The 25700-nt window shown below is 46.8% G+C and overlaps 2 protein-coding genes across 2 annotated transcripts in view; both read left to right on the top strand.

The window, feature by feature from the left end:
- Positions 1-440: 440 nt before the first annotated feature.
- KPNA7 (karyopherin subunit alpha 7) lies at positions 441-12301 on the top strand. The gene is made up of 10 exons (XM_056866581.1): positions 441-506; positions 1142-1276; positions 2368-2453; positions 4884-5152; positions 5662-5744; positions 6287-6550; positions 7745-7978; positions 9096-9278; positions 10885-11034; positions 12218-12301. The coding sequence occupies exons 1-10, from the start codon at positions 441-443 to the stop codon at positions 12299-12301; spliced, it is 1554 nt and encodes a 517-aa protein (XP_056722559.1).
- Positions 12302-15228: 2927 nt separating this feature from the next.
- The window catches only part of SMURF1 (SMAD specific E3 ubiquitin protein ligase 1), a 41071-nt gene continuing 30599 nt past the window's right edge, over positions 15229-25700 (top strand). Inside the window, exons 1-2 of the mRNA XM_056866580.1 lie at positions 15229-15421; positions 15689-15751. Coding sequence (XP_056722558.1) covers positions 15229-15421; positions 15689-15751 — 256 coding nt within the window. The remainder of the gene's footprint in view (positions 15422-15688; positions 15752-25700) is intronic.

The following is a 25700-nucleotide window of genomic DNA, read 5'->3' as shown; positions in this document are numbered from 1 at the left end:
TGCTCAAATTGTTAAAATGGCAAAAACCTTAGACCTGCTTTTACAGGCTTCATGACCCACAGGCTTGGGAATGCTGGCTCTACAGTTTAAAACTCCTTTCTAGCGCTGCGGTTGACTCTGGTGGGGCAGATACATTGCTTCTGGCACCCCAAGGGGTTAAACATTCTCTTGCTTCCAGGGAGTCCTCTATGATCTTAAAAGCAGCTGTCTGAGGCTGTAAACCAGCATTTTAAAAAACACACCCAAAAGTCAAATAACATGTTTTAACAAGCTGGTGTTTTTTGGGGCTGCTAAATTACCCTTAGGGAGCCAACCATGTTTAGTTTGACTTGATAACAGAAAAGAAACTGGATTCCCAACTAAAACCTATTTTTTAATTGTATAGGTATACGTAGAAACGGTCAGCTTTCATCACCGTGTGCTGCCTTGCTAGCTCCACAATGCCCACCGAAAACGTGCAAACTGAACGGATGAAGAAGTTTAAAAACAAAGGGAAAGACACAGACGTGAGTGGGGGGGGGGTGTTCCTCATTGGTAGAGCTCGGTTCGGCAATATCACAAGTACCGCAATAGCACAGAACGTATTGTGCATGGCTGCAAGCCTCCATGTATAGGAGTAGTATACCTCTAAATGCCAGGTGCTAGGAATCTACTGCTTGGCAGGCTGCCCAGAGGCCTATGTGCTTCGTAGCTTTCCTTTTCTCACAGAAGATTGCCTTGTATTTACCTCATAATGTCTTGATATTAAAAATTGCCTGCCTTCTATGGAGCAATTTCTTTCCTTCTAGGTATGAGAAAAGTTATCTAATTACGTAGGTTAATTTTCCAGTCCCGTGTTTGTAGCTGTTTCTCTGTAAGTGACCAGTACCAAATTCTCAGCTGTGGCCTGAGTAGATTGCTGTGTGGATTGCTCCATGCTTGGCTTCCCTCACTGTAAAATGTGTTTGCACTACACAGGTCAATCTCCTGATCTGCTAGCTTCCTCAGCTATGCTAGGCTGCCTATTAAATCTAGCATAATAAAATGCAGTTGTTGGTCTTCCTTGTGAGGAAGGATATAAGGTTTTTGTTGTGTGGGGTTGTGGGTTATTGACAAGACTGCATAATGCTTGATTCTCTCCCCCCCCCCCAACTTTCCACAGGCGATGAGAAGACAAAGAGTAGAAGTTGCAGTCGAACTTCGTAAGGCTAGGAAAGATGAACAGATCATGAAGCGAAGAAACCTCTCTTTTGGCAAGGAAGACGGCTCATCTCCAGAGATAGAAGACAAGAACATGGTATGGATGCTCCCGAGAGAAATGCATCCCCCCAACACTTAAAGCCAACTGTTCCCAAAGTCCTGATATATGAGGACACGTTTTTCCTTGCCTCCTAGATTACATTAGGAAATATGCTTCACTTTTGAACTTTAAAATATACTTATGCATTTCCTATTGCTCTGGGAAGCTGATCGATTCTAGTTATAGAATTTTAGTACAGTATTGCTTAGCCTTACTGGTGGTGGCTCTCTAGGGTCTTGGACAGAGAAGGACGGACCACCCAAGATGAACACACATGAAGCTGCCTTATACTGAACCCTTGGCCCATCAAAGTCAGTATTGTCTACTCAGACCGGCAACGGCTCTCCAGGGTCTCAGGCTGAGGTCTTTCACATCACCTACTTGCCCAGTCCCTTTAACTGGAGATGCCGGGGATTGAACCTGGGACCTTCTGCATGCCAAGCGGATGCTCTACCACTGAGCCACAGCCCCTCCCCTAACTAGAGTTGGCAGGGGTTGAGATGGCCATCTTTGCAACGTAGAACTGAAGGGTCTGTGGCTCACTGGTGCAGCGTCTTGCTTGGCATGCAGAAGGTCCTAGGTTCAATCATCTCCCTTGAAAAGAACCCAGTAGTAGGTTAGGTGAGTGACCTCCGCCTGAGACCCACTGCCCATGTGAGTAGTCAGTACTGACCTTGATAGACTAGTGGTCTGATTCAGTATAAAGCAGCTTCATGCTGGGAGCCCTGGCCTACACCATGGGGAACGACGACTCTTTTGAGGTCCAACATCCTAGGTTAAGATTTGACACTTAAGTGTCCATTTAATTTGAGCATCCTGTCAAGGCTGTGCCGTCCCATCTCTCCCTGCAGGAAAATGCTCTCCAGGCAGAAGAATCCCCCCATCAACAAAGTCATAAAAGCTGGGATTGTTCGTAAACTGGTGGCCTTTCTGAGTGGGAAATACTTTATGAAGCTTTCCTGAGCTTTCTAGATCTCCTCCTGGAGAGCAGCTATAGCAGGAAAGTGGAGAGTTGGGTATCTACGGACTGGGTTTTCTCCATGCGTGCCTGATTCTGGATCTATTTTCTACCCCCCACCCCCATGTAGGTTGCTGAGCTATCTGTGGAAGAAATAGTCGATGCTCTGAACTCGGACAGTTTTCACTTCCATTTGAAGGGAGCTCAGTCAGCCAGGTATGTTAAGCCAATGAACTTTGCCTGGTATTTGCCTAGCCCTAGATGGTGTTCACAAGGTTGGAACACAAGGGCCATCCAGTCCAACCCCCTGCCATGCAGGATCCCACAATCAAAGCACTCCTGACAGATGGCCATCCAGCCTCTGCTTAAAGACCACCAAAGATGGGGACTACACCACCCTCTGAGGCAGGGCATTCCACTGTCTAACAGCCCTCACAGTCAGAAAGTTCTTCCTAATGTTTAGGTGGAATCGCTTTTCTCAGTTTAAATCCATTACTCTGTGTCCTAGTCTCTGGAGCAACAGAGAACAAGCTAGTTCCCTCATCAACATGACATCCCTTCAAATATTTAAACATGGCTATCATGTCACCCCTTAACCTTCTCATCTCCAGACTAAACAAACCCAGCTCCTTAAGTCTCTCCTCATAGGGCATGGATTCCAGACCTCTGACCATGCTGGTTGCCCTCCTCTGGACACCCTCCAACCTGTCAACATCATTCTTAAATTGTGGAGCCCAAAACTGGACACAGTATTCCAAGTGAGGTCTGACCAATGCAGAATACAGTGGCAGTATTACGTCCTTTGATCTAGACACAATACTCCTATTGATGCAGCCCAGAATTGCATTGGCCTTCTTAGCCACCATATCACACTGTTGGGAGACTTGGTGTGGTCTCTGAAACAGCTCGGGGTTGGACTGAAACAAGGGTGGGAGAACTGTTCACGTCCGTCAAGGAGCACGGCTTTCTGGAAAATCCACAATTACGGCTAGAAGCATCAATTTGTGGACTGCTCAATCTACAGGTTTAGTTGTGTACTGGGGGGGGCTGAGTGTTACTGGTATATAACATTGACATGAGTGAGTGCCAAGATAATGTTTCCGGGGAGGATCCAAACTTGGGGCTAGTGTCACAATGGCCTGCGTTGGGTAGATATCCACCCAGTCTTCAAAGATTGGCAGTCCCTGAACAGGACTTCTGACTTGCAAATTACCAGGTTCATCTTGAAAAATGATTTCTGGGATACCCAGGCAGCCTAGGATCTTGTGGTCCACACCACCCCTTTGAGTATCCCCAGAAACCAGCTTGAGGCCTGTGAAATTATTTAAATGCTAGGGTGAAATATTGCAATAAGACCATGTTCATCTGCCTGGCTGCTGTATTCTGAGCTTGTTAAAGGTAACAAAGACTGTTCAGAGGCAGCCCTACTTAGTGTATGCTGGAGTAACCCAGCCAGAAGGATACCAAGAGAGGGGGGGTGCCAAGAGAGAGATAATGTCTCAAAGCCATATTGAGTATCAGTTACTAAACCTACTAGTGGTAGAGCATGTCCTTGGCAAGCAGAAGGTCCCAAGTTCAATCCCCGTCATCGCCAGTTAAAGGGACTAGGCAAGTAGGTGATGTGAAAGACCTGAGACCCTGGAGAGCCGCTGCCGGTCTGAGTAGACAGTACTGACTTTGATGGACCGAGGGTCTGTTTCAGTAGAAGGCAGCTTCAAGTGTTGGAAGTGTTGCTAGCATGGAGCACATGGGATTTTGAGAGGGAGGGATGAACGCCACCCCAAAATGGTGTCCCACAGGAAGAAGAGGGAACACCCAAAATGGCTGCCTCAGGAGGCGGAGCCAAAGAAATCTTTCCTTCTTGCACCTCCTAAGAAGGACATGGTAAAGGGGGATGGGACCATGCTCTTGTCTCCTCTTGACTAAGGAAAGCCCAGTTGCTTACCAGAACTCCTCGTCTTCCAGAGGAAAACTTTTGTTTGAATGAGGGGGAACAGTAGTAAGCCCTGCCTTACAATGGCCCAACCTACTATGAAGACATGAAGCTGACCTTATACTAAATCAGACCCTTGGTCCATCAAAGTCAGTCTTGTCTACTCAGCCTGGCAGCGGCTCTCCAGGGTCTCAGGCAGAGGTCTTTCACATCACCTACTTGCCTGGTCCCTTCGACTGGAGATGCCAGGGATTGACACTGGGACCTTCTGCTTGCCAAGCAGATGCTCAACCCTGGCCACTGCCCCTCCCTGCTTTCTGAAAAGCTCAGTGGGCTCCCAGGGAAGTACCGGCAGGTGCCATGGCACCTTTGGGCATCATATTGCATGGCGACGTCCCTTGGACATCCTGTCAAGGCTGCTCGGCATGCAGAAGGTCCTAGGTTTAATCATCTCCCGTGAAAAGAACCCAGTAGTAGGTTAGGTGAATGACCTCCACCTGAGACCCACTGCCCATCTGAGTAGGCAATACTGACCTTGATGGACTAGTGGTCTGATTCCGTATAAAGCAGCTTCATGTTGGGAGCCCTGGCCTACACCATGGGGAACGACGTCTCTTTTGAGGTCCAACATCCTAGGTTAAGATTTGCCACTGTAAGTGTCCATTTAATTTGAGCATCCTGTCAAGGCTGTGCCATCCCATCTCTCCCTGCAGGAAAATGCTCTCCAGGCAGAAGAATCCCCCCATCAACGAGGTCATAAAAGCTGGGATCGTTCCCATGCTGGTGGCCTTTCTGAGTCGTCACGATGCCCCGAACTTGCAGTTCGAGGCAGCCTGGGCGCTCACCAACATTGCTTCCGGCACGTCGGACCAAACCAGGGCGGTCGTGGAGGCCAATGCCATACCGGCTTTCATAACCCTCTTGGACTCTCCGCATATGCACATCTGTGAGCAATCGGTGTGGGCGCTTGGTAACATTGCAGGTAAGTGGAGGTGCTCTCAGTATCACTTCCTACCTGGTCTTTTTTACTGGAGATGCCGGGGATAGAACCTGGGACCTTCTGCATGCCAAGCAAGATGCCCTGCCCCTGAACCACAGCACCTTCCCCGCAATCTTCTGCCATTGCCATCCAGTTTGTGTGAACATGCCTCCCTGTCCACTCTGCCAAGCTCACAGAAATGCTTAGGTAGGGAATTCTCCTCTAGTATCTAGTGTAAAGGTAGTCCCCAGTGCAAACACCTAATCATTCCTGACCCATGGGTGATGTCACATCCCAACCTTTACTAGGCAGACTATGTCTACAGGGTGGTTAGCCATTGCCTTCCCCAGTCATCTACACTTGACCCCCTGCAGCCTACCACTCTGCACCACGGGGCCCTTAGTATCTAGTGTAGGGACAGATTAAACCCAGAGAGCTGATGCAGCGTGTTTGCCAGCTTCAGGAACGCTCCTTAGCAATTGATCCACTTGACTGCTGCTCTTTATCTGTAGGTGATGGCCCCATGTACAGAGACTCTTTGATCCAGCTGCAAGTGATCCCACCTCTCCTGGCTCTGGTGGCCCCAGTGACTCCTGTAAGTATGTTTCTGGGTCTCATGAAGCCAACCCTCGTTCTCCCAACATCTTGAACCACATAATGGAATCCTAGACTAATTAACACATCTCTTAAGTATTCCATATAAGAGCAGAGTGGTAAGCTGTATGTCCAAGCTCTGTTCACGACCTGAGTTCGATCCCAACGGAAGTTGGTTTCAGGTAGCCGGCTCAAGGTTGACTCAGCCTTCCATCCTCTGAGGTCGGTAAAACGAGTACCCAGCTTGCTTGGGGGTAAAGGGAAGACAACTGGGGAAGGCACTGGCAAACCACCCTGTAAACAAAGTCTGCCTAGTAAAGGTCGGGATGTGACGTCACCCCATGGGTCAGGAATGACCCGGTGCTTGCACAGGGGACCTTTACCTTGAAATGGGTCCTTGAACACTACTAACGTTTCCTTCCCCTTATCTTGCGTTGATTTAACCCCAGCTCATGTCCTACCCTCGAATAATTAAAGAGCCCCCAGCTTCCTAGCCGATGGGATGAAACTTGTCTGAAGACCCCTGCCATGTTCTGGTTTCAGGTCGGGTTCCTGAGGAACATCACATGGACCCTGTCCAACCTGTGCAGGAATAAAAACCCCTGGCCTCCTCTGGAAGCTGTGAAGCAGATCCTTCCTTCGCTGATCTGCCTCCTGCAACATGACGACAAGGACATTATCTCGGACACCTGCTGGGCCATCTCCTACCTGACCGATGGGACCAACGATCGCATTCATGTTGTAGTGGACGCGGGGATACTGCCGAGGCTGGTGCTGCTTCTGTCTTGCCCGGAGTTGCCGGTTCTGGTAGGCAAACAAGAGTTTATGCAGAGTTATGCAGGATTCAATCAAATGCATAATTATAGGACGGGGGGGACTTGTCTGAGCAGTTGCGTGTGTGAAAAGGATCTTGGGGTCTTAGTAGACCCAACACTGAACATGAGTCAGCAGTGTGATGCGTAGCTAAAAAGGCAAATGCAGTCTTGGGCCGCATCAACAGAAGTATAGTGTCCAGATCACGTGAAGTGATGGTATCACTTTACTCTGCTCTGGTTAGACCTCACCTAAAGTATCGTGTTCAGTTTGGGGCAGCACAAACCTCTCTGCATCCTGGAAGATGTAGTTTTTGGGGCCTAGGGACATCAAGGATTGCAATCTAAACAGTGCGGGTGGGGGGAGTTGTATCCTGTCTGCTGATTCTGCAGAAAGGGCCTTATCAGTGCTATTCAGAGTGAAATCTGCCGTTAGGCCTGGGGTGCTACTTGGCAGAAGGGAACTACATTTCCCAAGATTCCACAAGGGCCAGGGGACGGTCTAGACCAAACTGCTTAGGGATAATGTGTCATAATGCAGAAAACAGGTTACGGAGGTAGAATGCAATACGCTATGAGGAAGTTAGTGCATACACTAAACGTTGGAACAGGCTGCAATCTCTTTTACCGAGCGACCATATGGTAGTCCTTTCTAGTGTATTAAGCTGGCCGTTAATCAAATCAGACACAGATCTAAGTCTACCTAGGTCTTTGGGCTAAAAAGCAATGTAACAGATTGTGAAGGACTACACAAGTGCTTACAACCGTCGCCCCTAAACTTCGGAAGAGTGCCTGTGAATTGATCTTGCTCACTCGCTACTCACTTTGAGAGCCAGTGTGGCGTGGTTTGGAGCGGTGGACTCTGATCTGGAGAACCAGGTTTGATTCCCTACTCCTCCACATGAGCAGTGGAGGCTAATCTGGTGAACTGGATTTGTTCACCCACTTCTACACACGAAGCCAGCTGGGTGACCTTGGGCAAGTCATTCTCTCTCAGCCCCACCTACCTCACAGGGTGTATGTTATGGGGAGGGGAAGGTGATTGTAAGCCGATCTGATTCTCCCTTAAGTGGCAGAGAAAGCCGGCATATAAAAACCAACTCTTCTACATGCATAAAATGCTGCACACATTCAGGTTGTGGTTGGGGCCGTGCCCTCCATTGCCCTCTTTAACACGCCTTTCCCTTAGACTCCAGCTCTGCGTGCCGTGGGCAACATCGTCACCGGGACGGACGAGCAGACCCAGCAGGCGATCGACGCAGGCTTGCTGTCGGTCCTGCCGCGGCTCCTGCGGCACCCTAAGTCTTCCATCCAGAAGGAAGCGGCGTGGGCACTCAGCAACATCGCCGCGGGGCCCTGCATGCAGATCCAGCAACTCATTACCTGCGGACTCCTGCCTCCCCTGGTGGAGCTTTTGGACAAGGTAATTCATCAGGGTGCTTGGTAGGCTGTTGCCTTGGATGCTTGGTTCTCTGGGTGAGCAACTTGGCTTACTCACACGAGTCAACAGCATGGAATAGGCCCGGCTGGCAGTGAAGCAGGCCCAGGAGGGGATGGGTAAACCTCGTTTGGGGTAATCCAACTCCTTGTGTAGAAAGTGCTTCCTAAGCCCTGTTTTCATTTTTTTCCTCAAGAAACATGCTTTTATCCCTTATGGAGGCCAGCATGTTAAGAACCTAAGAAAAGCCCTGCTGGATCAGACAAAGGCCCATCAAGCCCAGCAGTCCGTTCACACATTGGCCAACCGGGTGCCTCTAGGAAGCCCCCAAACAGAACGTCTGCAGCAGCATTATCTTGTCTGTGTCCCACAGCACCTAATATAATAGGCATGCTCCTCTGATCCTGGGGCAGGGAGTTCCATAATTTAATGATGCGTTGCATGAAGAAATACTTCCTTTTGTCTGTTTTGAATCTCTCATCCTCCAGCTTCAGCAGATGACCCCGTGTTCTAGCATTATGAGACGGAGAAAATACAATTATGCATGGCACAGAGAGAGTGGACAGGGAGAAATCTTCTCCCTGTCCACTCTCTCCATACCATGTATAATTGTATAGACCTCTATCGTGTCTCTCCCCTTAACCACCACCTTTCCAAGCTAAACAGCCCTAAGGGTTTTAACCGCTCCTCAGAGGATCTAGTCCCCTGATCATTTTGGTTGCTCCTTTCTGCACCTTCTCAAGCTCTGCAATATCCTTTTTGAGGAGTGGTGACCAGAACTGTACACGGTATTCCAAATGTGGTCTCACCATAGATTTGTACAAGGGCAGTTATGATAGCAGCAGTTTTGTTCGCTATTCCTTTTCTATTTATGGCCGGCATGGAATTAGCCGTTTTCACAGCAGCCGCACATGTTCTTGGAAGCACATCAGTGAAGTCTCCAGCAATGGGGCTCTAATGCCCTCTGTGGTTGTCCAAGCAGCTCTTGGGTGGTATGGTGTGCCAACTAGAATAGCCTACAGGTCTGATGCTGTTTCTCTCTCCCCCCCCACCCCGCCACCACCTTTTTTGTTGAAATTATACACACACACCCCATCTGCAGGGAGATTTTAAAGCTCAGAAAGAAGCCGTTTGGGCAGTTGCCAACTTCACCACCGGAGGCACCGTGGAGCAGGTTGTTGATTTGGTCCAAGCAGGCATCCTCTTGCCCCTGCTCAACTTGCTGTCTGCCAAAGATGGGAAAACCATCCAAGTGATCCTGGACAGCCTTTCCAACATCTTCATGGTAAGATTTTTCTTCTTCGTTCGCCTTCTGCTTCCGATGACTTGCACTGCCTCTTGTCCTCGGTCCCCAATCAGTACTCCAGAATAATGGAAGATAAGTTCCGAAGGGTTAGACGAACACATCCCGCGAGTTCTTAACTTGCGACTGTAGTCCGACTTTTATCAATGATTTATATATTTATATATACACGCAGTCTGATGTAGTGGTTAAGAGCGGTGGTTTGGAGCGGTGAACTCTGATCTGGAGAACCGGGTTTCATTCCCCGCTCCTCCACATGAGCAGCGGAGACTAATCTGGTGAACCGGGTTGGTTTCCCCACTCCTGCATGTGAAGCCAGCTGGGTGACCCTGGGCTAGTCACAGTTCTCTTAGAGCTTTCTCAGCCCCAACTTCCTCTCAGGGTGTCTGTTGTGGGGAGGGGAAGGGAAGATGATTGTAAGCCAGTTTGATTCTTTCTTAAGTGGTGGAGAAAGTCGGCATATAAAAACCAACTCTTCTTCTTCTTAGCTCTTGTAACAGCCTTTGAACATATGCTGTAAACTGAACCTGTACCAGAATACTTCATCCCTCCCTTTTCAGGGTAACATGGGGTTGCCAATTTTAGCTTCCTCTAGAGAAGGAACATTGGAACTGGCATGTCAGCCTACCGGGTTGGTTTATTTATGTATGGGCGCTGAGATGAATGCATTTGACTCTCAGCTGAATTTATAGGAACCTCAATGTGGGAGGGACCCTGGCTCAGTGGTAGAGCACCAGCTTGGCATGCGGAAGGGTCCCAGGTTCAATCCCCAGCATCACCACTTAAAAGAACAAGGAAGTAGGTGATGTAAAAGACCCTTCTCTAGGGGAAGGGCTGTGGCTCAGTGGTAGAGCATCTTCTTTGCATGCAGAAAGGGTCCCAGGTTCAATCCCTGGCATCTCCAGTTAAAAGTGACTAGGCAAGTAGGTGATGGGAAAGACCCCTGCCTGAGACCCTGGAGAGCTACTGTTGGTCTGAGTAGACAATACTGACTTTGATGGACCAAGAGTCTGGTTCAGTAGAAGGCAGCTTCATGTGTTCAATGTCAGGGCTTTTCAATGCATAGCTCTCCCTAGGATCAGCAGCTGGAGCCTTGGCTCAGTGGTGGAGCATCGGCTTTGCATGCAGGAGGTCCCCGGTTCAATCCCTGGCGTCTCCACTTAAAAGGACCAAGTGAGAGGCTCTCTGCCAGCCATCCACTTCTCAAGTAGGCAAGACTGACCTTGATAGGTCAAGGGCTCAGTAGAAGGCAGCTTCCTGGAGTCACTGGTTATACAAGTCATAACTGGTTGTTCTGAAGTGGTGATCACATCCTTGGGATATTCACTGTCCTTCAAGGGCAATTTTATGTGTATCTTGTGCCTTCTTCCCAGCTCATCGACCACTAGGATTGTTATGAAAAAAACTTTGATCAGTCTAGAAATCTGACCGGTTACTATGTTCTCATGGATGGTCTTCAGACCATTGATTCTCCACCGAAGTGGGACCTTAAGGGAATGATCTTTGGGCTGTATAGCAGAAGGGGCTGTGCCACATTGTGGGAATATGCTTCTGAATTGCTCACTACTCTCCTTTCTCTCCACACCAGTCAGCTGAAAAACTGGGCGAGACCGAGAAGCTGTGCCTCATCGTGGAGCAGCTTGGCGGCTTGGAGAAGATTGAAGCGCTCCAGACACACGAGAACATCGCTGTCTACCAATCCGCTTTAAATCTCATAGAAAAGTATTTTTCTGGCGAGGTCGGTAGCTGCTGGCTTTTGATTCCATACCCCCCTTAGGGTGCGTCAGTCCAAGCAAAACACTGAGGAATCAATCTTTAATTTACAGTCATTTGACCAAATCAAAATAACATACGATCACCATAAAACAATATTAATTGCTTAACAAATCCATAGATTAAAATTATCGACACGATCCCAATAAAATCCCATTTCTGAAATGGACCATATTCTAACTTCTAAAAGGTTTATCTAATAGCATTTAATGTTTATGACTTACTTCTTTCTGTGCCTTATATATAGCGGCACAAAGTTCAGCCACACATCTTGAGATTAATGGGTTACTATCTTCCAAAAGTCGTTGAATACGAATTTCATCAGACCCATATTGTTTTTTTTTTAATTTCCTGGAGGGAAACTGAAGGGTTGGATTGTTGCAAAGCACATCCAGCCTGGCCTATACCAGATGCACTGCTTCCTTTCCCCAGGGATCCTGGGAATTGTAGTTCTGTGAGGGAGGCTGGAGGTAGCTGAAAAGCACATGTCTGGGCAGCTTTATTGATAAGAATGTAAGAGCAGTCCTGTTTGAACACAGTAGCCAACCAGTTCTTCTGGAGGTCCATCAACGGGGCACAGAGGCCGAGGCCTTCCCCTGATGTTGCCTCCTGGCACTGGTATTTAGAGGTTGATTGCCTCTGAACGTGGAGGTTCCCTTCAGTTACCATGGCCAATAGCTGCCAATAGAAGAAGAGGAGTTGGTTTTTATATGCCGACTTTCTCTACCACTTAAGGGAGACTCAAACCGGCTTACAATCACCTCTCCTTCCCCTCCCCTCCACAGACACCCTGGGAGGCAAGTGGGGCTGAGAGAGTGTGACTAGCCCAAGGTGGGGAAACAAATCCAGTTCCCCGGATTAGCCTCCGCCGTTCATGTGGAGGAGTGGGGAAATAAACCCGGTTCTCCAGATCAGAGTCTACCCCTCCAAACCACCGCTCTTAACTGCTACACCACGCTGGCTTTCAGTAGACCAATCATCCACGAATCTCTCTAATCCCCTTTTAAGAGACTATTGCTATGGACATCAGTACATCCTCTAGCAGCAAGTTCCACATTCAAACGAGACCTTAATATTGTATAATATTTGAGATGGTTCCCTCATCTAGTGTTTTTTTTTTCCCCTTACCCTGCCTCAAACAACAGGAGGACAAGGACCTAAATCCCGAAGCAGACGAAGAAAGCAAAACCTTCACTTTCTCTGTCGAGCAACGGGATCACTACGATTTCTAACACAGTGAAAGCTGCTGTGTAAAGAAGCACTTAAATTGACTGTTGAAGCACTACAAGGGCGGGGGGAGCTCACGACTGGGAAGGATCTTGTTTGTAATTTCTGATTAATAAATCACTGTTCTAGATTTGTATTCTCTGTCGTCTGGAGTTGCCTTCTTCCAGCGAGACCCTGGTGCAACGGGCAAGGCCTGGATGCAAACCTCTCCCAATGAGAGTCCACCGCTCTGCTCTCAACTACTACGCCATGTTGGCTAACTCAGAACCGTGGCTCTTTGATTGGCTGGGTTAATTTTTTTAATAATACATATATGTTTAGGGAGAGGGGAAGAAACATCAGAAAACCTGTTTGTAGCCGTTCTTGATCAGGCCGGCCTCCCCGCTTCAACTTTCACTCAGTCGTCGATGATCTGAACCCAAAGTAGTCTCTAGAGCGACGCATAATAATTCAGCCGCACGTCGCCTTGATTCCGGCTTCCAGTTCGATAAATCAACGGGATTGGGGAACTAGGTCAGCTCCTTGCCTGTAGAAAAATTGAAATGCCGTTTGCGCCACACTGGGGTTTTTTTCCCCCAGTCTCTCTCTCTCCGGATGGATACGCGTAGCCTTAGCTGCCCTTTGTTTTCCCTGCAGCGAACGCAAAGGCGGCAGCAAATAGCCTTGGAAGCTCAGCGGTCTCCTTCCACTACTGTTGGCATCCTGCCCTTCTGGCATGGAGCTTGAAGAAGTGAACCCCACCTTTTAATAACAAAAATCATCACAACAACTTCATACAGCAGCCTCACTGAGAGGTAGGGTTGCCGATCTCCAGGTGGTGGCTGGAGATGTCCCGCTATTACAACTGATCCCCAGCCGATAGAGATCAGTTCCCCTGGAGAAAAAGGGCAGCTTTGGCCATTGGACTTTATGGCACTGAAGTCCCTCCCCTCTCCCAACTCTGTCCTCCTCAGGCTCCTCCCCAAAAATCTCCTGGTACTTTCCAAACTGGAGCTGGCAACTAGGGTTGCCAGGTCCCACTTCGCCACTGGCAGGTGGTTTTGGGGACAGAACCTGAGGAGAGTGGGGTTTGGGAAGGGGAGGGACTTCAATGCCATAGAGTCCAATTGCCAAAGCGGCCATTTTCTCCAGGTGAACTGATCTCTATTGGCTGGAGATCAGTTGTAATAGGAGATCTCCAGCTAGATCTGGCAACCCTACTGACAGAGATCAGTTCACTGGGAGAAATTGGCTGCTTTGGCAATTGAACTCTATGGCATTGAAATCCCTCTCCAAACCCTACCCTCCTCAGGCTCCACCCCCAAAATCTCCAGGTATTTCCCAACCCGGAGCTGGCAACCCTACTGAGAGCTGAACTACACATTACTCACTTCTCTCACCGCGTCTCGGCTTACCTGGGCTTTATACCCTGACGGATTTACCAATCATTTGCTTTCAAATATGTGGCTCAGAGTGGCTATGGGACTCAAGCTGAGTCCTTGCCTCAAACAAGGGTGGTCTTAGTGAGGGTAGGGGCTGGGCAAAAGTCTGGGGTGGGACCCCAGAATCACTGACATCCCCCGCCTCCCCCGTCAAGCAAGGAGACAGCTGCCCAAGGCCCGGATGGGGTAGGTAGAAACAGCAGTAGGAGTCTGCTCTTCTTCTTCCTCCCATTTGGTAAGGAAGGGGCTGCCAAGGCCCCCAAGCCCAGGACCCAGGGCAGCTGCCCCTGGTGTCATAAGAACATAAGAAAGGCTATGCTGGATCAGACCAAGTCCCATCAAGTCCAGCAGTCTGTCCCCACAAAGGTGAACCAGGTGCCTCTAGGAAGCCCACAAACAAGACGAATGCAGCAGCACCATCCTGCCTGTGTTCCACAGCACCTAATAGAATAGCCATGCTCCTCTGATACTAGAGAGAATGGGCATGCATCATGACTAGTATCCATCTTAACTAGTGGCCATGAATAGCCCTCTCCTCCATGATCATGTCCACTCCCCTCTTCAAGCCTTCCAAGTTGTCAAAAACAATTGTGTTGTCTTCTCACATTCTTTCTGGGGTCAATGCTTGTTCTTAAGAACGTGGCATCGAGTCACAACCGGCTCAGGGCAACCCCTTCCACAAGGCATTGCAGGCAATTTACGTGCAGAGGTGGTTTGCCATTGCCTTCCTGGGCATAGCAACCCCTGTCTTATTTGGACGTCTCCCATCCAGGGACTAACCGGGGCAGACCTTGCTTAGCTTCTGGCAAGCTCAGGCTGAGCTGAGCCGTTCAGGCTGCCGCTGTTTCTTGGCGGCCCTGCACAGCCTTTTGAAAACGAGCTATTTTGGGGCAATGTCTCACCGCATCACGTCTGCATTCCTCCACCACGTTGTCGCACTTAAGCACTTTGGTTCAGGATGTCTTTGTGATCAAAGACAGCGCCGGTTTCAAAAGGGGGGACTGGACATTGGTACGACAGGAATGTCTTGGGCGATGACAATTTGCGTTAATGCGAACGGTACGTTTTGAGACAGATTCGGAATTGTGTTTCAGAGGAAAAGCCGGTTGCGTTACTGTTCAGAAGGATCACATTCTATTTATCATTCCATTCATATAGTATATACTACAAACAATTTCTATCTGATCATTAAACAAATATATATAGTTGGCTTCCCCTCTCTGTCCATTTGATATTCTTATTTATTTCTTTGTATCTAGTGTCTAATTCATTGTAAAAAACTCTACTTTTTAACATTAGTATCTTAATTACTTCAAAAAATTTGATCAAAACATATCCCTTAATGATAAATAGAATGTGAATTAGTTTGGAAAATAATTAAAAAAATTATTTAAACCCCCCCCCTCTCCTCCATGAATATGTCCACTCCCCTCTTAAAGCCCTGTTATAGCAGGAGATCTCCAGCTAGCACCTGGAGGTTGGCAACCTTCATTCCTTGCGACCTCACCGACATGGCCGCCGACGCGACGCCGCCGCGTCATCGCGCGCCGCCGCCGCCGCCACTCTCCTTCCCTTCCCGAGGCACGACGGGAAAGGAGGCGCGCGCGAGAGCCCGCCTGAGAGGAGAAGGGGAGGAGGCGACGGCGGCCGCCGAGGCGACGCGAGCGCGCAGTCCTCGTTCGCGTCCGGCGGGCGTCGAGCTTCGTGAGGCGGCGCCGCCGCCGCCGCCGCCTCGTGAGGAGGGGCGGAGGAGGAGGAGGAGGAGGAGGAGGAGGAGGAGGAGGAGGAGGGGGGGGGGGAGAAAAGAAAGGACGGGAGAGAAAAGGCCCGGGGGTCCGGAGGGGGAGGAGGAGGAGAAGGAGTCGTGACGGTCCCGGATGGCGGTCCGTGTCGCCGGCGGCTGATTCCGCTCCTCCCTCCCTTCTCTCCCCTCCCCTCCCCCCCATCGCCGTTCCCGGCCGTGTCTCTGAGGGGACGCGATGTCGAACGCGGGGACGCGCAGGACCGGCTCGAGTATCAAAGTCCGCCTCACAGGTGAGGGAGGAGCCGCCTGGCGCCGCCGGGAGACGGAGGGAGGCAGCGGGCGCCACCCCGTCCCGCTGCGGGTCACGCGAGGCTCGGGGCGGTGGAGGAGGAGGAGGGGGGGGGGTTGAAAGGGGAGAAATAACCCCCCACCCCACCCGTGCACATCGCTCTCGCCCTTCTCTTCCTCCCCGCCCGTCTCACATGCAGCGGCGGGAGCTAGGCCGTCGGGCTCGGTCTTCCCTGTTTTAGCCCCACCGTTGGGGAAGGGGCGCCTGGTTGCATGCATCCATCCATCCATCCAATCTATCCTATCCATCTATCCTATCCATATCTCTCTCTCTCTCTCTCTCTCTCTCTCTCTCTCTCTCTCTCTCTCTCTCTCTCTCTCTCTCTCTCTCTCTCTCTCTCTCTCTCTCTCCATCTATCTATCTATGTTTCATCTGTCTATCTATCTGGTGCCTGGTTTCCCCCCCTCCCTCCCTCTCTCCCCCTCTCTTCTTCCCTCTGTTGAGGAAGGGGCGCCTGGTTGCATGCATCTATCCATCCATCTATCCAATCCATCTACCTTATCCATCTCTCTCTCTCTCCCTCTCTCTCTCTATCCATGTATCTATGTTTCATCTGTCTATCTATCTGGTGCCTGGTTTCCCCCCCTCTCTCTCTCCCTCCCTCTGTTGGGGAAGGGGCGTCTGGTTTCGTCTATCCGTCCGTCCATCCAACCTATCTATCTATCCTACCTATCCTATCCATCTGTCTATCTGTCTGTCTATCCATCTATCCATTATGTTTCATCTGTCTGTCTGTCTATCTGGTGCCTGGTTTCCCCCCTCCCTCTCTCTCTCCCTCCCTCTGTTGGGGAAGGGGCGTCTGGTTTCATCTGTCTATCCGTCCGTCCATCCAACCTATCCATCTATCCTACCTATCTATCCTATCCCATCTGTCTATCTGTCTGTCTGTCCATCTATCCATCTATGTTTCATCTGTCTGTCTATCTGTCTGGTGCCTGGTTTCCCCCCCTCCCTCCCTCTCTCCCTCCCTCTGTTGGGGAAGGGGCATCTGGTTTCATCTGTCTATCCGTCCATCCAACCTATCTATCCTATCCATCTATCCTATCCATCTGTCTATCTGTCTGTCTATCTATCTATCCATCTATGTTTCATCTGTCTGTCTATCTATCTGGTGCCTGGTTTCCCCCCCCTCTCTCCCCCCTCCCTCTGTTGGGGAAGGGGCGTCTGGTTTCATCTGTCCATCCATCCATCCCCTGCTTTTCTCCTCCATGGGGACCGAAGGCAGCTTACATCATTCTCCTCTCCTCCATTTTATCCTCACAACAACCCTATGAGGTAGGCTGAGAGTGTGATTGGCCCCAAGGTCACCCAGCAAGCTGCCACGGCACAAGTGGGGATTTGAACGGGGGTCTCCGGATCACAGTATGACAATCTGACAGTGCGATCCTATGCAGAGTTACTCCAGTCCACACACATTGAAGTGAATGGCTTAGATTGGAGTAACTCCCTTTGGGATTGTACTGTCAACAGACGCCCTTTGATAGGTCAATCCTATACAGTGTTACTCCAGTCAAAACCCATTGAAGTGAATGGGCTTAGACTTCAATAACTCTCTTTAGGATTGCACTGTCAACTACCGCCACCATACCAGCTTTCTTATTTGGCTAGGGTTGAGTGCTGCTGATTCCTTACTCCAGTTTGCATTTTTTCATGATAGTTTTATGTGGGAAGGGAGGAGTCCTTCCCTGTTTCCCACCAGGGATTTTGGGGAGGGGGTAGGAACAGGGTGGCAACTACTGTCTTTCCCCTTTTTCCATTTACTATAAGGGGTGTTTTGTGGAAAGCCGGGTGGCAAATACCCCTTTTCTCTTTTGCAGGAAATTATACATTGCTTTTCTCCTTCCTCTCCCCCCCTCCCAATTTCCTCTTGCAGGAAAGGAATAGAATGTATAGGTAGAGGCTTCTATTTATTCTGTATCCCTCCCTATCTCGTTATTCTGTTCCAGTTGTGTTGAGAAGTTCACATAAGTGTGTGTGTGTGTTTTGCGCTATTCTTTTGCTTTCTCTCTGTTTTCAGAGACTCAGGCAGTGGATGTTAAAGGCAGGAATCTATGCTCCCTGCCCCCCTTCCTTCAGAGGAAATGTAGACTTGTTTCTGTTTTCCTGCTGGTCTGTAAAGCTCATTAAGAATCTAGTGGCTTTCCTAAAGACCAACTAACACTGAAAAACTTTCTGACCCCCCCCCCACTTTAAAGGACAGCCTGTATTTCAGTATATTGTAGTAATGTGGAATGTAATTGGAGTCCAGCGTTTCACTGTGTCTTCTTCTTAATGAATACATTCATATCCAGCCACTGTGTGCCGATTCTGAAGTGTGGAAATTTGGCCTGGCCAGCTAGACTTTTTGGGGCCTGAAGGGAAGGTTGGGTTTCAGTCCAGATCTGTTTGGATGAGTTCTTTGGGGATTGTGGGTTGGACACTTTGAAGTGATTCTTAATGTGGCTTTATAAATTGCACGGGATCACAGCTGTGGGTTTCTCCACAGAGGGCTGTTTCATGTGTTGCAGAAGACACATATGCATTTTGCAATCCATGTGTACGTGGTGGGAAACCTCTGCCAGTCACAGCTTCCCAGGTGCATGCATGCAGGTCTTCCAGGATATGCATTTGTCCTTTCTCCGCAGTAGGTTCTTAACATACATGCACTAAAAATGTGATGTGTGAAAGCATCCTCAGTATTAAAAATGATCTGGTAGCATAGCGATTCCATAAAGTTAATTAGAGGGTAATGAAAATGCGAAGCTCCTTCTCTTGTACCTCTTGTTTTAATCCACTTCTTTCTTGGCCATCTTCTTTCCTATTCTACTTTTTTATCATCTCCATGTACTGTACAACTTGGATTTTTCTTTTTGTGGTTCTCTAGTTTGGCCTGTAGAACTGCTTCTCCCATGATGATATTTCCTACAAGGCTGTCTCTTCTTAGGGAACGGCATGTCTGTGGTCAACTGTTTTGATCACAGACATGTCTGCTTCACCACATGGGGATTGCCCCTCAACTGGAGCTTTGTCATATGTGCCTATTTTGGGAGCTGCTATAGCAGCTAAGAGTATGCACTCTGAGCCTGGAAATCCCTCTTTAAAATATTTCTTCAACATTCCTTTGTTAATTATTGTCTTAACCAAGGCTCTCTGTCTCAACATTTCTCCTCTCCCAAAAACCTGCAGCATGAAGGCAGATATGCTGACCTGCCTTGTAAAATTGTTAGGTTACTGAGACAGTATATGCGAAGTGCTTTGAACATCAGCGTACTGTTTAATTTTTTTAATTTTGCGAGGCAGACTGTGTGCGAAATGTGCTGCAGAGCACAGTTGAGTGAGTGATTCAAATGTGAAATGTGTGAAGAGGCCATTGGAATCCAGACAATGTTTAACTTCCTGCCCCCCCTCCCATTTCTGAATGGAACTTGCACGCCCCCAGGGGGATGTCTAGTGATCCCATTAAAAGATGCCTGGCAAAGGCCTTGATAGATTGCTCCTGTGGGAAAGAGCTTGTCTCTGAGTCCAAAACACTATTTTGCATCCCAGTGGCTTTTGCCAAAAGCAGTGCAAAAATTAACCTGTCCCTTTGTGTAGACTGTTCACATTAACACATTAATTTCTGCCAGAAGTCTGGTGTTTTCAGTTACCTGTGTATGTCCCGAAGAGCACCTGTCAACGATTGCTTTTATTTTAATTTTTTTGGTGGGGTTTGCTTTCTTTCATTAAATTGCAAGCAAACTTTAAAATTCCTTCTGGAGATATCAGCCGTCGTAGTGTGTTGGGTGCCTCCTTGTTTGCTGTCATGTTGCCATCGCTGTGTGGGCATTATTTGGGCCTTCCCAACTTCTTAGAGCTTTACAATTAATTAAACAAATATTCAAAACTGAAAACACACGTCAGTGTCTGCTGAGAAGGGAAAGAAAAACTTGCAAAATAGACGGAAGCCATATGCATTTTGCTTGCTTTTCCCTACTGCTTCATACAATTATTATATTGTATTTGTATTGTGTTGTTGATATTCAAAAGGCTGTATAGTATATGTAGGGTAAAGCATGTTCTCAGCAGATTCATGTTGTAGCTAGTTCAAAATTATAGTTGGTTGGTTAGCATTAATATAATGTGTTAAAGAGCTTCATATAGTTATGCTAGTAAGCATTACAGCAGCCCTGTAAAATAGGTCAGTTATCCTCATATTGTATGCGTGGGGATTTAGGCTCAATGAATAGTGACTGTCTACAGTTAACTGAAAGTTCATTGTCGATGTAATATATAGAGATGGCCATAATATCACCAGTCGAATAATTGTTTTTTGTGTCCTAAATATTACTGTGAACTGTATTGCTGGTGAGTTGATGTACATAGGAAGTATTCCATCAACTTCAGTGAAACTTATAGAATTAATTAAGGTTCATCTTATCTATGTGAGAAGATCTGCTGCAATATGAATTATTGATTTTGGTTACACACATGTACAAGACTTTGGAAGGCATGTATCACAGAAAGTATGCTTGTTCTATTTCACGGAATACAACTTACACCTCAAGTGTCTGTTTTTATGGATGCATAACTGTTTTGTGCGATGTGAGTTAGGCAAAAATCAAATAGGAATCTTGATGACACTGAACTTGTAAACTAACAGTAAAGCTGAGGATACTGCTGTAGAAAGAAGTAATGGTAATTTTAATTTTTTTAATTATTCCTTTATTTGAAAAGTGTGACACTTTCCCAATGAGAAATGAGAGGGTCCTGCCACAAGGAATTTATGGTCAAAATAAGGTGAAGGGCAGAATAAGAATCAAGAGCAATAAATATGAACAGCTGCCCTTATATGCAGGCAGGCTTAATTTGGATGGGAATGTAATCAAGCTGTAATTCACTGGTTTAATCTTGCTTTCGGAAAAGAGCCTCTAAAATAACCTTGTCTACACTGAAGTGGGTTCAGGACTCTTTTAATATGCAATTGATCTTGTTAATTGGTGCTTTCATCTAGGTAAGGAAGTCCATGTGTGTCTGCGCTCATGTCTCTTGCTGGCATAAATTAGATGCTGAGGAGCATCTAATTGCAGGTCCCGACACCCTCGCTTTATTGTGTTTGATGGGATGTACATCTGAATATACGTTCATATTGTGGCCCAGCTAGCCACAATCAGGGGTGCATGACTAGAGGTGGTGTAAGGGCATGAATGTTTAGAAAACTTTTTTATTTGGGGGGGAGGTAAGTTGTCTTGCCAAGATGATTACCGTGGCATTCCTCGTTCATGGAGACTTGGAAAATCCAAGTTATCTCTTGTTTTTTAAAGACTTGGTACGCTCCCCTTTTTTTAAAGGTGTTTACAAAGTTGGGATTATCTACAACTACGGTAATGTTATTGGCTCAATATTTTTACGTGGCGTGGTGAGTGTCGACATTTGTGCCGCTGCTTTCAGTGGGGGCTGTTCCGTCTGCCTTTGTAATTATGCACACTTCATTGGAGAGGCTGCAGTTAATGGAATTCTGTAGCTTGTTTAAACATGGCAGCATTAATAAATTGAAATCCTCTGCCTTGTCATTCAGCCGCAAAAAAGCAAGCCCAGCATCTCCCTCTTAATTTTTTTTTTTAAAGCCTGATACAAAGAGAGATCTGCGTACTGGTCCTCATTGCAGAATTGGTAAATATAACTTGCACTTTTTTTGTGTACTTGCACATTTCTAACAGTTGATGGGTTGATCTCAAAATCCCATAGATGTGCCTGCATTAAAGCAAAGCGTGAAATATTGCCCTGTTACTAATTTTGCAATTTGTTTTGCGGTGGTGATAATCCATCTGGATATGCATTAAGGTATACCAGTGTGCAAATATTTTTGCATACTGAGGATACTGGGATTAAGGGGTCACTTTGCAAATGAAAGGTTATGTTTTCCCTGTTTCATTTTCTTTATGCATAGGAAGGAAGAGCTGGTTTAAATCTCAGTTTCTTCCTACATACTTTTCTTTTCAGCAAATAATGTTCAGACGGAATAGGATAAGCTTTATACTGAAGCAAAAGGGTAGGAGAGGAGTGAAGCATCAAATGTGAAGATCTATCTTGAATAAGCAAATTGAACAGGTGGGCTGTAAATCATGAAGGAAGTTGGAAATAAGTTTAAAGCAGTTTGAGAAAGCTTCTAGGACTCCGTGAGTGTGCGTTCTATCGTTGTTGCTTTTCAGGATGCTTCTGAACTGACGTCTCTTTGTGTCTGTGTGGAGATCTTGCATACCCATGCTAGGAGTGGATCACTCCCCGAAGTCGAAGTTCACAGCCATACTGTCACACGTTCTGGGCCCATCCCTATTGTTTGAGAACCCTAAGGTTATGTTGGACAAGAAATTTGGAATTAGAATGGGAAAGGGACAATTACTACAGTAATTCAGAATGGAAGGACGATGGGGATAAAATGCAGCGAGGCTGTTATAAGACAGTTGCTGTGGTTTTTATGGATTGGAGCCTGGAACGAGAAGAAGACTTTTTTGGGAGAGGGGAGGCGGACATACTTAAGATCTAGTTTAGTAGAAATTGACAGATTTATGGGCCAGCCATGAAAGAACAACAAAAAAAATCATAAAAATGAGATCAAGTCTTTCCAATATCCTGTTGGACGGTGGGTTTTACTAGCAACAGAAGGATAATCATACATCAAAATCTGTTAGATTTGAGTCCAGTACCACCTCAGAGACCAGCAAGAGTTTCAGGGTATGAGCTTTTGGGAGTCAAAGCACACTTCTTTGTTTCATTGCAGACCGACACAGCTACCCTCTGAAGCATCAAAATCTGGTATTGAGGGAAATTTTAAGTAATTTAGAAGTGTGTATGGTATTTAATGTGTACATGCTAGCCAAACTAAAAAAATTAATTCCATCCGAGTAAAGCTGAATGCCATCGGAAGGGCCTGGGTTTATCGTCAAACATCTTTTGTCCATTTAAAAAGGTGCTTTAACAGGCGACTGTGAAAAGGCATGCAATGGGATATTTCGAAGACAAGGTTTTAACCAATATCCTGGCATTTCTTGCTTAATTTGTGTGACGAATGCCGCATTGAGTGAACATCCTGTTGGCTTCACAGAAAATCAGTGTCATTAATATAGATCTACCCAGGCAATTTTGTATGTCATTAAAAAAAAATAGTGAATAGCAACCACAGAGGCTGTTCATCATCTATATTACTTTATATTCTTCGTATGTCCCGGTCTATTGGAAAAACTACAAAAAGGAACTTTATTGCAATAACTATATTACAAACCATCTAAAATTACAAAACAGTGAATTAACTTTTCAGTTTCTTGGAACTCTTTCTCAGGCTCAGTGTTAAACAAAAACTTAACGGGTGCAGGAAGAAAAGAGAGATGTCGTTGGAAAGGGGCCTGGCAAAAGCCTCATTTGCGGCATGTTATGGCCTTAACATTGTGATTCAGAACATTCGTTACAGACAAACTGGATTAGTTCTGAGCCCATCTTGGCCGGGGGGGGGGGGGGAACAGACTGACAAAGCATACTGCTGCTATTGTTTCTTTGTCATTCTTGTTTTAAAAACACAAAAGCAGTAATTATTTGAGTCTCCTTACTTCTAGCCAGATCCCACAGGTCCCTTGCGAAGACAGCAGAAAAGAATGCGGTTGACCTTGCATTAGCCAAGCTGGAGACTACTTTTAGCTTCTTCTTTTTAGTTTCTTAGGAACCAACTTTTTAGAGAATTCATATTGGTATTTATGAATGCTGGCATCATATTTGTTTATGAAACAAAACCGTTAACAGTATGTCATTCACAGCACCGTAAGTCTGTTCCTGAGAAGATTAGATACAGTCCAATCTGTGAGTTTAACCGTAAGCCGCAGCCTGGTTGCTGACAAATTTATTTATTTTATTTATTTTAGACATTTATTTAGCCGCCTTTCTCCCTTGCGGAACTGAAGGTGACTTGCAGTATAAATGAAACATTATAAAAACAACCAAATATAACATTCATAAGTCACAGTTTAAAAACTATAATTGGATGGTAGTAAAAGCCAAATCCATCAAAATGCATTCCTAAATAAAACTCTTCATCTGCCTCCTGAAGATTGACAGTGAGCCATGCGCACCTCCCTGGGGAGGTTGTTCCATAATTGTGGGACTGCCACGGAAAAGGCCCTCTCTCGTGTATCACCAAACGAGCGTCTTTAATTTGTGGGATAGTCAGGAGGGCATCTCCCCACGATCTTAATTCCCAGGCAGGAGCGTATGGGAGAACACGGTTCTTCAGATACCCCAGTCTGAAGCTACGTAGGGCTGTAAAGGACAAAACCAACATCTTGAGTTGGGCTCAGAAGCGGATTGGCAGCCAGTACAATTGCTGTACTGGCCCTGATAGTTGGCCCTGAACAGTGGTCTAGCTGCCGCATTCTGCACTAACTGCAACTTCCAAATACATACTCTTGCAGGGTAACATGAGACAGAGCGCATTGCAGTAGCCCAGTGTAGGTGTAAGTATGGTATGGATCACTGTGGCTAGATGTGACTAACCCAGGAACAGACGCAATTGATGCACCAGAGGTGTACAGGCCAGCTGTGACTTACGATAAGTGTGCAATAAAAAAATTTGGACACCTATCTGTGGCAGTATAACTGAGATGGATTCTTTTGAAAGTGCCAACTTCTTGCCTGGTCTGATACAAGAATAGTGAGCCTGTGACATTTACTCCCCTTCAAACCCAGCAACTTTTGTCTATACCTATCTAAGTCCCGTGCTGGTTTTTCTCTGTCTGCCTCCCTGCTTTGTCCTCTGGTACTTCTTTCCCTGCTGGCCGCTGGACTGAGGCAACTGGGTTTATTGTAGTCAAGGACTTTAAAAAAATCCCTTTCCTTCCTGTTATTGCAGTCTGTGCTTTAGGAAGTCTTGAGTGTTGACAATTAATAAGCACATTAACCACTCAGGCATGCAAAATAGTTTGTGCCCTATTGACGAGAGAGGCTAATATGAGAGGTTAGCTTTATGTAAAACTCAACCACTTAGTTAAGAAAATTAAGTGTCTCTAGATAGTCTCCTGCAGTGATTGGTTGCTTTTCTGTATAACTTACTCCAAGCTTGTTTGTTTAATGAATTTAAAGCCTGCCTTTTGTTTCTTCTGACTTGGGTGAGGTTGCGCATCCATCAGAAAAAGTCCTCTTTTGACTTCTCTAGTTGAGCCACCTCATTTTATATTCTTTGGAAATTGGAATCTGCAGAATCGCCCATCAACTGAAGTTATACAGACTCACTAGGGAAACCGAAATGTTCCAAATAGTCTGCAATCCCAAGCATTTCCTGTGCAGAATTCTGATAGAGTCAGAGCCCTTGGCTTCCAAACTGAACCAGAGCAGATTTGAAAACTGCTCCCAGATGGTTGGGGTTATGGAAGGGAGAGGAGATGGATTAAAAAGGAGTTGCCAAGAAAATAAAACAGTTTGGCTTTTATCATCTTGCATTGCTAAGCATCATAAAATGTACAGGGGAACTCATTCAGAAGAGTAGATGGATGGGAATTAATTTGGAAGTGCTTAGATGGCAGCGTGAGTGGAATAGGATTCAGAACCATGTACAGACATACTGTTTTGGCTAAGAAAAAAAAGTCTGAAGCATTTGCATGACTTCTGATCACTGCGTTGTTACAGCCAGTTTTGTGTGTATTATTAATTAGTTTCTTGTTTACATATGAACAGAAGCGGTATTGAAATGAGTTACAGTTTGTGATTCCTCTCAAGATGAATTGGACATATGTTCTGTTAGCCTTTTGGGCAATCGACTGTACGAGTGATTTAATGCGGCTCCCCCCACAGCGAAGATCCATAATTAAGCAACTAGGCAAGGAAAAAAGGCAGGTGAAGACACTGGTTTATTTTCCCAATATTGACAGTGCTTTCCTGCAGTTTCCATTCTG

This window comes from Euleptes europaea, chromosome 21 (assembly GCF_029931775.1).
Source record: "Euleptes europaea isolate rEulEur1 chromosome 21, rEulEur1.hap1, whole genome shotgun sequence".
NCBI classification, from domain to species: Eukaryota; Metazoa; Chordata; class Lepidosauria; order Squamata; family Sphaerodactylidae; genus Euleptes; species Euleptes europaea.
This window is presented reverse-complemented; position numbering and strand designations above follow the sequence as displayed.

Excerpts from the sequence above, each read along its gene's own strand:
- KPNA7 (XM_056866581.1), top strand. The coding sequence starts at position 441 with ATGCCCACCGAAAACGTGCAAACTGAACGGATGAAGAAGTTTAAAAAC. Across the intron at positions 5,153-5,661 it reads GGCGCTTGGTAACATTGCAG|GTGATGGCCCCATGTACAGA; the intron begins GTAAGTGGAGGT and ends CTTTATCTGTAG. Across the intron at positions 5,745-6,286 it reads TGGTGGCCCCAGTGACTCCT|GTCGGGTTCCTGAGGAACAT; the intron begins GTAAGTATGTTT and ends TTCTGGTTTCAG.